The sequence below is a fragment of the Erpetoichthys calabaricus genome, chromosome 11 (genome assembly GCF_900747795.2).
Source record: "Erpetoichthys calabaricus chromosome 11, fErpCal1.3, whole genome shotgun sequence".
Classification (NCBI taxonomy): Eukaryota; Metazoa; Chordata; class Cladistia; order Polypteriformes; family Polypteridae; genus Erpetoichthys; species Erpetoichthys calabaricus.
In genome coordinates, this window is record NC_041404.2 from 138,487,884 (window position 1) to 138,501,265 (window position 13,382).

Here is a 13,382-nt window from a genome sequence, read left to right on the forward strand (position 1 = left end):
TTTAATTTCCATTTAGAGTGCCCCTGCCCACCTGTGTGTGTCACATGACACTTTCATACTTATAACCATACGACTTATTGTGTGTGATATTCATTCATTTGTGAGTAAATTCAATTCATTTGAATTTTTTCCTATTAAGCACTCCTTCATGTACGAGCCTGATGCACTATACACTCATTACAAGTGAAAAACACACAAAATATAATGTTGAAAAACAAACAAGAATATACCGGTACTTTTATATTTAATAATGCATACATTTGTTTCTCAATTTGAATACAGATTACTATTATTCAACCACTGTTTTACATCAATAAAGCAACTGATTAATGATGTAGTTGCCGGAGTACTTGATATACTTGGCCCCCTGCACCAAAACCTGAGGACCTCCATGTCCAACTATAGATAGAAACACAGAAGTTCTGTCTTCAGATGTTTGCACACATTGAAAATTTTTGGATAAATATAAAGTAAATTAAGAACAATTGTGGAATTTTGTCTTCCAGTATTTTAGTTGCTGACATATAAATCTGTAACTTAGTCCATCAGGATTTGTTTTGATTATAGAATAATAGTTAGCTTTTTATGATCTGTTTTTTTATTTTTTAGGACTGGAACCGTACGTGGTACACTCCCAATCCAGACCTGACCTTGTGTTTCCAGAACACCGTGCTGGTGTGGGCCCCCTGCATCTACCTCTGGGGATGTGCACCTTTCTACTTCTTATACCTTTACTGCAATGGCCGAGGGTACATTCGCATGTCCTGCCTTGGCTTCACCAAGCTGGTAAGCAAACCTAACATCACTGATTTTTCTTTTTTTGTAGGCAGTGGTTAAAGTCATAAAGTTTATTTTAACCTGTGTATCATTTTGCAAAAAACCCTCATTCTCACCATTCCACTTTGTATTTATGTTACTAGTAAAGTCTTTCCAAAGATAGATAGATAGATAGATACTTTATTAATCCCGATTGGAAATTCACATTCTTCAGCAGCAGCATACTGATACAATAAATAATATTAAATTAAAGAATGATAATAATACAGGTGAGGAGTGATCAATAAATAAAATAGACTGTGCTGTTTGTGTTTATGATTAATAGCAGGGCTTACAGTGGGCCGATACTCAGCGATATTCAGTTTAACTTTTCAGAATGCTGGGTGTTCATTTGCAGTCATCTTATATACTGTATCTACTATGGGTCTCCTGTCAGCAAGCATGCATAACAAGTGTCCTTCTATCTGCAGTTATTGACAAAGCAGAAATACCTTGAGACCTGCCATTTCTATTTTTACCTACTTACACCCCTGGTTAATATGATAAAAGAAAAGCTTGTCCTTGTCATGATCAAGAGTGCTTCAGGCATAAATCCAACCCAATCCAATCTCAGTAGTCAATCATGCAGACTTTTGAATATTCCCTCTCACAGTGAGCACATTAAGGTAGTGCGGCCGAGTGCAGGAATGACAGTACGCAGAAAGGATGAAACTCGAGACACCAACTGGGTTGTCCCATTTGTTTGAGCACACTCCAACAAAAAGTGCGCCTCTTGGCATTTGTACAAGCAGCCCTTGGGCAAATAATCACAAAAGTATTCGTCTCTTAGCCGCAGAATTTATAACTCCGTGACTCACTGTAGTTTACTGGAGCTCCTTCTGGCGGGTTGCTCTGATTGCAAAAGACACCTCCTTTCGGGCAGCTGGGCTTCTATAGTGGACAAACTGGAAGGGGCGGGGCTAAGTGCCTTCACTGGGAGGTTTCTCTGAGCTGCGTGGAGAGAAGGAGAAGAGAATGTTAACGACAGTGCCCCCTGTCACCCCGGCGAGCTATCAGTCATGCCCATGAGGAGATCCTGTGACGTGCATGTATAGTAATATGAACAAGAATAAAATGCAATGTAATAGTAGGTAAATGATTAGATTAAAGACAGCACAAGTCCAAGATGAATGTTGATGAAGTATTAAGGTTCTGGGTGAAGTCTGTAAATGCTTTGCCTCAAATCCCAAGATAAAACATAAAAAGCTGACTGCTGCAGTATGTCACCTATTGATTCAGTACTTCTGTACAAGTCACTGCATTGCCCATGATAAAGCTATAAATGTAGTATATATATATAATATATAATATATATATATATATATATATATATAATATATATATATATTACATAGTTTACTGTCAAATAATGCAAAGAGTACGCGACACGTGGTTCGCCCTTATTGGGCTCATCAGGCGTACACACTCACTGCACCCCTCTCGGGGATCGAACCATCGGATGTCAGCGTTAGAAGCAAAGCCTCTTTACACTGCGCCAAGACGTGCGGTTCATTTATTTGACAGCCTGGTGATCGGAGTAATTACATTCATAGCATTCGTAGTCTGAATCTCGATCTGATTGTATGGGTGGTTACCTACCAGGAGAGGGCCCGGTGGCAGATGTTTTCAGACTGGCAGACCACCCCACATGCGTTACCTGGTAGGTAACCAACCCATACAATCAGATCGAGATTCAGACTACGAATGCTATGAATATATATATATATATATAATGTCACAAAAATGAGACATACACAGATAAAGGTTTGGGACAGCCACCCGTATAATCTGGTATCCTGGCTGCAAAGTCATTTTTTATCAAATAAGAGCACTGATGTGCATACAACGGAGTCCAGAACAAGACTGACAAATAGGGAAAAGGTGTAGACTTTTAAAGGGGAAGACAGGAAGTAAGGTCATAGGGATCTGGCTCATGTTCTTCAGCCATTGGTTCAAGCTGGGAGGTGACATCACAGGGGCCGGAGCCGGTAAGGTCTTCTTCCATTGGCTCGGTCCCGGAAGTGACGTCAAGAGAGCCGGGTGAAATCTCCCGGGACTGGTCTACAGGGAAGGGAAAAAAAGAGTCAGTGCACTCTGCGACATCCCAGCATGCCTCAGAACTGCCTTCACTCAAGCCCTTTAGCTGCCTCCCATGCGCACGTGTGTGACTATATATATATATATATATATATTGTGGGATATGGCCGGTCATTCATCCCAGCCAATACCCCCAGGCCGCCAGATGGAGCCCTCCCTGCAACATGGAGGTGCCCCGAATGCCAGCAGGGAATCATGGACATTGGAGTTTTCCTTCACAGCCCTGCTGGACACCATGGGGGCCACCAGAGGACGCTGCAGGGAGGTATAAGGATTTTTATGTGCACTATACCCCGGAAGTACGTCCTAGTCACGGCGACAGAAGAAACGACATACTTCAGGGATGAAGAAGAAGAGTTTTCACCTGACCTGGAAGTGCTGGATAATCACATGGACTGAGGGATCAGAAGCACTTCTGGGTCAAGGACTATAAAGGACTGTGGGAGATCCCAGACGGGCGAGCTGAGTCGGGAGGAAGGGTGACAACGCGTCTGGGAGTGGAGGATTATTGTATTGATTATTGTATTTGTGTATATTTATGAGTATAGTGGAGTGGAGGGTGCTTGGTGCACTTGATTATTATAATAAAGTCAAGAATTGTACTTTTATCTGGTGTCTGGCATCTGGTCTGAGGGGTCAAGGGTACGACAGCGCCCCCTATCTGTCACAATATATATAGCTACTGGCTTTGTGCTGCTGCTACCGAGCTGCGTGATCTGCATGTCGCGCTGCTCGTCGATCATTTAAAAGCCTGTACAGCAGCTGTTCTTTTGTCTCACTTCCTTGTCTTGTGGGACGTTAAAGTGTCTCCGAGAAATTGTTTGTAAGTATGGCGTGACGTGCAAGTAGTCTCACGGGACTTCAAAGTGTCTCTCCAAGATGATCACGTCTCGACCCAAAATTTTTTTATATTATATATACTGTATTTATATATATAGAAAAGCACTTTATAAAACGATATCAGAAGAGGCAAATGAAGGTAAAAGGATTAGTAGGCACTGTAACCTATTGAAGAAGGCACTGTCTCAAATGCCACAAGTTGCCTGAATCAACATGTGCCTCCAAATCTCAGTGTGACCATCAAAGAGTCACATTACCTGTGTCTGCTCCACTTTAATAGCAGACATGTAGATAATTGTGCAATAGCTCAGCCTGTTTATAGCACTTTGGAATGGTGTTGACTGTAGAAAGATGCTTTACAATATAATGTTGATTTTTTTTGCCTGATTTTGTATCAAATAAGATAAACAAAAGAATATAACAAGTTCATGAGTGTAGAGGAGCCTAAGGATGAGAAGGACATCCTAGGGTCAGCCCTGTCCCTCCTGCAAGAGTTGAACTATAGTTTACAAGTATGTCACTTCAGTATCCACTTTTACTTGCTGTGTGATACTGAAAGGGTCAATTAACCTAACACTGTAGCAGGAACAATTATGTTAGATCTTAGAACATGTAAGATATGTTAGAATGGGTGCCTCACCATACACAAGCTTCATAGAAAACTAAGATTACGTGGGCCTTTGTTTGTACGTCTAGAACACTGTAATTGACTGTATCTTTGGTGGTAGATGTTGCTGAAATTTGCCACGCGACTTGCAGCTCACCAAAGGCTTGGTGGTATGCCACTGCAGTGCACACGCCAGTGGTTTGTATTGCTTAATTATAAAATGCGCACCAAAATAAATCACCGCCACAGCTAAGGATTCCAGCAGGCTGAGTATGAAATTGTAGATTTAGCAAAAAGTAAAGGAAAGAAGTGAAGAAATCATCAGAGAAACTCTGTAACCTCAAGCAGCGCCTGCTTTAAGCAAAATGTGTCAAAATGACTCCTCGAGTTGCCTGCAGAATAATAACTTGTCACACATTTGTATCTAATGTGAGCACAGAGACATGCTCCTATAATGAAAAAAAGGTTTGTATTTCCAAATAGTAATTGAAACTCAAGATGAAAAGCATGCGCTTTCACAAAGATGTGCCTCCTGATTTCAGGAAGTCGTAAAGACGCTCCATCTAAGGATGCAGAGGGACATGAATGGAAAATCTCCTATGGCCTTGTGGCCTGTACTTACAGCTAACACAGCTAGAACACAAGGCCTCAATGACATTCACAGAGCTGATTTTTCATACAAATCACAAAAGTGCTTCAGTGACAGTTCAGTTTGGAATTTGGGGGAGTTTTAAGGTAATGGGATTTAAAGACAAGGGTGGCGCTACTGTCTCACAGTAAGGAGGCAAGGGTTTGCATCCTGCGTCCTCCCTACGTGGAGTCTGCATGTGTTCCAGTGCTCCAGCTACCTCCCACTGTCCAAAGACATGCGAGTTAGATGAACTGGTGATGCTAAACTGGCTGGTGGGTGTGTGGTCACCCTGTGATGAACTGTCCAGAATTTCATCCTGCCTTGTGGCCCATGCTATTTGGGATAGGCCCCACCTCCCTTGCAACCCTGCTGTCCTGTTCTGGATTAAACATGTTAGAAAATGACTTGACGTGATTTAAAGGCCAGGTCGTCATCAGCAAAGAAAGGGTAAGAGGTGCAGATTTTTAGCTTTGAGTGATTGATGTCCGTACATTAGTTTGAGGTGCCAAGGCAAACAATTAAGGTATCTGAAATGACTCAGATATGAATCAAGAGTAGCACACCACAGTTTGGTTTGTTGAACCACACTGTGCATTAGAGACGGCCAGTTTGTTTATTTGTCACCAGATCTGAACTCAATAGAACTTCCTGTAGTGAAAAGGCCTCTTCCAAGGTGACGCAGAGCACACTTGCTTTCCTGACAATAAAGTTCTTCATATGCCACTGTAGATCCTTCACAGTCAGTAGATAACAACCATCAGATATTTATGGGAGATCCTGGAACAATGTGTGAGATAACATTGACTGACTATCTCATGGGAAGCTATAGCTGCATTGAATGTATTGCTGTGATAGAATTTCAGATTGTAGGTCAACTATTCTTGTACCACAGAGAGTGATTTCATAATGGGGTGTCCACTTATTTGGATTTGTTGGTAATAAGCTGAGAACTGAGACTACATGCCGATCTAACACTACTTGTGTAGATATCACTGAATAAGAGTCAATGATCCTTCACTAAGTGTGTCACACTATACGTTTTTTCCTTTTTTTTTATAATAGTTTGTATAAAAGATGACCTGGCGCCCTGTCTAGTGCTGCTTCCTACAGCTGCGGCAGGCGGCTCTCCAGCCACCATGACCTTGAACTAGGTTGAATTATTTTATGTTATGTTGTTTAAATACGTATGAATGTAATAGAATTGCAGAAAGTAAAATAAATAATTAGCATTCTGTTTTGCGCACCTTCATTAATTTAAGAATAAACTTTTTTTTTTTAGGTTCTTGGATTCCTTCTCGCCTCATTTGGTTTTGTCGAGTTCTTTTACATTTTACTAGAGAGGAGCGCTGAAATCCAGCAGCACTTGGTCTTCCTCGTTAGCCCGATGATTCGCAGCCTGACTGTGGTAAAATGCTTTTCTTTTCTTTAATCTCTTATTCTTGGGGCGTCATTGTGCACACCTTTACCATTTCCATTGGCTAGTCTTTGATTGGGGCGGCACGGTGGCGCAGTGGGTAGCGCTGCTGCCTTGCAGTTGGGAGACCTGGGGACCTGTGGTTCGCTTCCCGGGTCCTCCCTGCGTGGAGTTTGCATGTTCTCCCCGTGTCTGCGTGGGTTTCCTCCCACAGTCCAAAGACATGCAGGTTAGGTGGATTGGCGATTCTAAATTGGCCCTAGTGTGTGCTTGGTATGTTTGTGTGTGTCCTGAGGTGGGTTGGCACCCTGCCCGGGATTGGTTCCTGCCGTGTTGGCTGGGATTGGCTCCAGGTGACCCTGTGTTCAGATTCAACGGGTTGGATAATGGATGGATGGATGGATAGTCTTTGATTGGCATAGAATAAACTCAAGGGTAGAAAGTTATTTTAATTGTGCTAATTTTGTAGGCAGGTGGCATGCTGACTTACAACTACAGCATCCTGGATTCAAAACCTGTGCCTGGGTGCCATCATTTTGGGAGATAGTTTGCATGCTGTGTCCATGTCTGCACGTGTTTTTCTCTGGACGTGCTAGTTTTCCTCCCACATTCCCAATGACGTGCATGTTTGGTTAGGTAGTGATTCTAAATTGGCCCTATGTGTATATATATGTGTGTGTGTGTGTGTGAACCCAGCAGTGGACAAAGCCTTGTTCTGGGTTTGATCCAGTCTTGCACTTTGTGTTGCTGAGACAGATTTCAGACTCCTACCACCCTGAATTGGATTAGGTGAGTTTAAACATATTATGCGGTATCATTTTTGTTTAGGAAGTACACATAAAATTAATTGGTATAACTATAATTGAACATGTCAATGAGCTGAAGAAAGAAGGCTCTGTAAATTTTTTGTAATATGTATGAATCACAGGCAACACATTTCCATGAAACATCTAAAGTAAGAAACAGGAAGAAACAATGAAAATAACTTTAACACCAACATAAGCATAAGCAGAATGATGATATTGATGTCTTTAACAATCAATTACAACCAGCAGACCATCAGGATGAAGTATTAATGGTTTGTCTCTCACCACAACAAATAAAACCCAAACTGCTTTAGCTATTCCAAGAGAACAGGTCTTCTCTGAAATACCGACAATGTGGAAAACACAAGTTACACCTCGAATTTGAGCTGAACTCACATTATTTACCTATAGGATGTCCCGAGTACACTTCACATCAGATCACATCAAGCAAAAATGTGACATTTCAGCTTATAGAAAACACATTTATTGCTTCATTTTGTGAAAACAACATATACTGTAAGTGACCTCTTTTGGAAAACAATGCAGCAAACAGACATTTCTTACGATTCATAAAATATACATAGCATTTTAAATGTGTGACTGGCAGAAACTGTATATCTCCTTTGGGACCTTGTCATAGCTCATTCTTCATACTTTAACCTTGGTGTGTCGTCTCACCTTTTCTTTGGTATTAAAAGGCATCACCTCAGCTTGTTTGCCCTCATCAGCATCAATACTACAACTGCAATTTTAAGCACCCAATTGCTTTCTCATGAGTCCATTTTCTCTACTTCTTTTATGTCTTTCAAGTTGCTTTTGTTCTAATGATTTTCTTATGTTTTGAAAAATTAAACTCAGTGAACAGCTACTGTAACAAACAGACAAAACAAAATTATAAATTCAAAAAGATATAAGGTTAAAATTCAATAGAGACATAAGAGAATTAGCACTCTGGAGATTCCCAGGAGAATACTGACTTGAGCAGTAAGCTAGCAAGAGGAATCTTTTTAAACACATAACAAAGCTGACTTCAAGATGTCACACCATAATGTCTAACAACTGTAAGCATGACCAGACCAGTACCAGACATGACAAGTAATTATTACTCTTTAAGATTAGCTTTCTTTATAACATCACATATGCACACTAAACACTGTAGGCATGCCACCTGAGAGTGTATCCAAGGTCTACGGTGTGTGAGGTAGCAGGGCCACTTCACCAGCCACCTACGTTTGTAAAACATGAAAGCAGAATCATGTGGAGAAATGTAATCTTACTTAATACAGTATGACGAAAAAAGGATTGATGAGTGTATTCTAAACTTGGGCGTACATAGGGTGTGTTTACATGTACACAAATAACTGGGATAAGGTGAGTAACCCAGTTAAGGCAGAAACCTGGTTTCTTAAAAATCTGTGTTTACATGCACGAGTGATCTTCTGAAGTTCTCCTTTGGTAAAACGCTACAACATCATTAAACTGCACAAAACAGAGTTTAATGTCATCATTGGCCGCCTTGAATCTAAAGACAAGCATGAAGCCTTTGATGCTTTTCTTAGGTTTTATAAATATGTTTAGTCAAACTGACACTTTGTTCATATGTTTCTGTTACTGGATTGCACTCTTCTCTTCTTGGCATTGCAATGGAGTGACGCACCAGTAATGTGCATTTCTTATCTTAACACCTAGAATCATTTTTACTTGGATAAAATAAGTATTAGTTACTCATTACTTTAAAACGTTATCAGACTACTTAATGCACATTACTTCTTATGTGTTACCCTACTGCCCTCGGGATGTGTTGCTGAGCTTATCACTATAAGCTCAGCTCATCCACATAAAATTACCAGTTTCTGAAATATTGAGGGCAGCACGGTGGCGCAGTGGGTAGCACTGCTGCCTCGCAGTTAGGAGACCTGGGTTCACTTCCTGGGTCCTCCCTGCGTGGAGGTTGCATGTTCTCCCCGTGTCTGCGTGGGTTTCCTCCTGGTGCTCCGGTTTCCTCCCACAGTCCAAAGACATGCAGGTTAGGTGGATTGGCGATTCTAAATTGGCCCTAGTGTGTGCCCTGCGGTGGGCTGGCACCCTGCCCGGGGTTTGTTTCCTGCCTTGCGCCCCTTACTCCAGGGACACCAGTAAAGTCACGGTAAGGCAGAAAAGAGAATGAAATTTACAAATAACAAGCAGGTGCACTGTATTTCATGTATGGATGAGAATTTTTTGTTTCTTCTACACTTTTTACAGTGAATTCCACACATTCCAACCAAGACTTTATTTGAAAAATATTTTTTACTTTTGTATGTTGGGACAGCACCAAACCTTTAAAATGGGACAAAATAGACTCTCCATAATGCTAAAAAGAACTGTCCTGAGGTTTCATCATTAAATGTTGACAGGCTCACCTAGTTTTCCTAACTCTCGAGGGCACAAATTCTGCGTCCCACGCAGTTGCATTTCATTTAAGAAATCTGCATTGGTGCACATGGAGAGGCACATGAATTCTAGAGACATGAACCTCTTATGCTTTGTCACTAACAAGTGGGCTCAATTATATGGAAGGCTTCTGTTCTCCAAGTTACCACAGCAGTTGAGTCTGAACTTCGACAACAACTGGGCCTTCAGTGCCATTTACTGTCTATTGTTTGCATTGACGCTTTGTCACTGCTATAAAGTGCAAAATGAATTTCACTGATGCCCTGTAACACGTGGGCATCTCATTCAAGATGAGATGTATTGTATTATTGTATTATTATGTATTGTATTAGTTGTATTATTTTCGGGAGTTTTATATCTCAGCTCAGGAGGGCCACAGTGGCTGCAAGTTTCCGGTTCAGCCAGTTTCTTAATTGGAAGGTTTTTATGCATTTTAATTTGAGGCTTAATTTTAGTTAACTCACTTGTTAAGATTCATAATTCTTAATTGCCGATTTCACTTTTTAACAGCTGCATTCAGTTTTTAATCATTCCCTGATTTTGTAACCAGTTAATAATTGGATTAAAGTGACCTGGCGGCACGGTGGTGCAGTGGGTAGCGCTGCTGCCTCGCAGTTAGACATGCAGGCTAGGTGCATTGGCGATCCTAAATTGGCCCTAGTGTGTGCCCTGCAGTGGGCTGGCACCCTGCCCGGGGTTTGTTTCCTGCCTTGTGCCCTGTGTTGGCTAAGATTGGCTCCAGCAGACCCCCGTGACCCTGTAGTTAGGATATAGCGAGTTGGATAATGGATGGATGGATGAAATATTGAGACAGATTACAGTATATCAGCACAGAGAAAGAATAATAGATCATCTGGGCATTTTCCTCATAAAATGGAAGTATTGCATTTGTGTATCAAAACTAAATTTACACTTAACTGTTTACATTTATCTTTTTTTAAGGAGTGCATTGGTTAGGGCTGCCTCACAGTCGAGATTTGAATCCTGGCATATGGAGGAGTCTACAACTTCTACTGTTACTATACAGGTTAGGTTGAATGGTGCCCCTAAAGTGGCCCAGTACGAGTGAGTGTGCAAGGCTGTGTCCCACAGTTGATTGGTTCCTGTCTAACGTCTGATAATGATGGGATGTGATCAGAGTCCCTGCAGCCCTAAATTGGGCAGACACAGTAAAAAATCTAATGTTTTGTCTTTCCTGGTCGCTGCTATGATCTTCACATCACATTTTAGTTTCACTTTCTGTGCTACGACCAAACAAATACAAGGATAACAACTGCTAATGGGCGGTACAGTGGGTAGTGCTGCTGCCTCACAGTAAGGAGACCTGGGTTCACTTCCCGGGTCCTCCCTGTGTGGAGTTTGCATGTTCTCCCTGTGTCTACGTGGGTTTCCTCCCACAGTCCAAAGACATGCAGGTTAGGTGCATTGGCGATTCTAAATTGTCCCTAGTGTGTGCCCTGCCCAGGGTTTGTTTCCTGCCTTGCGCCCTGTGTTGGCTGGGATTGGCTCCAGCAGACCCCTGTGACCCTGTAGTTAGGATATCGTGGGTTTGATAATGGATGGATGGATGAAATATTGAGACAGATTACAGTATATCAGCACAGAGAAAGTATAATAGATCATCTGGGCATTTTCCTCAGAAAATGGATCTACTGGATTCTTCCACCGTTTTCAGCCCGTGGCTTCTGACTGCACGTGTAAAGCTAAGCAGGGGAACAGAGTGCAACAGACATGTGCAGACTAACCTGGTTAAGGGTTTACATGGCCAAATAATCAGGTTACTCGCAGAGAAATCTACTTTTGTTAACTAGACTTGTCAGAGAACAATATTCCAGTTTCTCTAACCACAATAAGAGTTTACATGGCATTTTAGCAACCAGGTTTCTGTGAATAACTGGGTTATTAAAGCGCATGTAAAGGCACTGATTGATGGGTATGCGTTTTGTAAATGCCCCCTAATAATTAGGCAAAAAAGAATCGGCAGTTCTTGCCCCACCCTTTGCTGTATAAATATTTACTTAGAAAATTGTGCTAATAGTGTAAAAACAAGCAAGACATGAACATTTCCAATGCCGCTTTCATTAAAGTTCATGTTGGATTCTGCTTGGAAGTCTCCCAAAAGCAATGTAGCTATGAATCTTCAAAAACTGTAAACAGAATTTGACATTGTCAAGTGGGTATTATTTCCCTTTTCCATCCAGTCATATCATGAAACTCTCTGCACTGTAAGTGTGTTGTCTGCCCTGTAAAACACTTTGAGGAATTTTTGTGGTCTCAGGCTGGGCAGATTTATAACACACAAAAAGGTCTGTGGCTCATGGCCAACAGCCAGTAAGCTCACCACCGTTTTCTGAAATAGTCACTTTTCCCAGGGAAGTTAGGCAGTCACACACCACAGACAGACACACCGGGCCTTGGAGAGCTACACAGAGACAGTCCTCCTACGTGTGGTCCAGGCAGACTCTTATGTAAATATATTTTGATGCTTAAGAGAAAATTTAAATCAAACGAATCACCAAGTAGATTCTTAAACATAAAGAAGCCCTTGATGTGCAATGAACTGAGTTTGATGAGATCCTGGATTATTTGTATTTTTCCATTTGACTTGCTTGCATCATCAAATGTTGCTACAGAGAGAGCAAAGCTACTAAGGTCCATCTGACTGTCCAGGGTATCAATAACTCTGTCTGATGTCTGGATTATTTAATCCCGTCTGTCTAAATATTGTTTTTAAATCTTAGTATTTCGTCTCCGCTGTTTTGGCTTGTTAACTTCCCACCTTTCCTCCATGGTCTGTGCTGGGGAGTCTTTGTTTCATATGCCCATTACACGTAATCAATTTACTGTTCTCCAGCTGTCCCAAGTTACTCTGAGAATCACCATCTTTTATATTATTTAGCACCATTTAGAGCACACAACTATCAGATTTGGCTCAGGTCCGTCCACTCCATTCTACCTCTTTGGTGTGTTTCTCAGTCTGACCTACCCTTGCCAGGTAGAAGTTTGGTCACAGTTTGCTTTCAATTCCAAGTGAATAACATCAGTAGGCTCAAAACAAATCTGTCAAATCTGAACAATTACATTTATAATTTTAAATGGGCTCATTGACACCTTAGTGAAAGAGATCTAAAATTCACATAAATTGTCTGAGTTTCAGCCACAATAACTTATCTCACCATGTGATTTTTGATCTTTGGCAATACTCTGTGTTGAGAAACCCCTAACAAGCTTTGTGCTTCTGTTGGATCAACTCTAAAATTTCACTTTTTCCCCCATAATTTGTTTCAACAGGTGCTGTCAGTTTTGCTGATGCAGTATGAACGAATACGAGGCTGCCGGTCTTCTGTCTTCCTGTTTACTTACTGGCTTTTGGCTGTTGTGTGCACTCTGGTACCACTGAGGGCAAAGATCCAAGTTGCCGTGTATGAGGTAGGAGAACCTGGCATGACTTCAAGTAAATTTGTCTTTCGCCGTAATTTAATAAACCTCTGGCCGCTCAGTCTGAAATTAGAAACATACTCCCCAATACAGCACTCCCAATTGTTAAGGTGCATTAGAAGTATCAAGTCATCTGTCCATTCTGAAAAGACTGTCCAGAGTCCCAGACCTTAACCGACATACCAATTATCACTGAGGTCAGACATGCTAAAAAAAAAGAACTGACGTGCTTGTCTTCCTTTTTTTTTTTTTTTTTATTGTGACTGGCACGTCACTTTGGTGTTAATTAGTGGGAGGACA

At 41.4% G+C, this 13,382-nt stretch overlaps 1 protein-coding gene across 2 annotated transcripts in view; it reads left to right on the forward strand.

The window, feature by feature from the left end:
* The window catches only part of LOC114661008 (multidrug resistance-associated protein 1-like), a 76,888-nt gene that overhangs the window by 7,312 nt on the left and 56,194 nt on the right, over positions 1–13,382 (forward strand). For both annotated transcript variants that reach the window (XM_028814083.2, XM_028814084.2), the window contains exons 2-4: positions 610–786; positions 6,271–6,396; positions 12,936–13,073. In XM_028814083.2, coding sequence (XP_028669916.1) covers positions 610–786; positions 6,271–6,396; positions 12,936–13,073 — 441 coding nt within the window. The remainder of the gene's footprint in view (positions 1–609; positions 787–6,270; positions 6,397–12,935; positions 13,074–13,382) is intronic.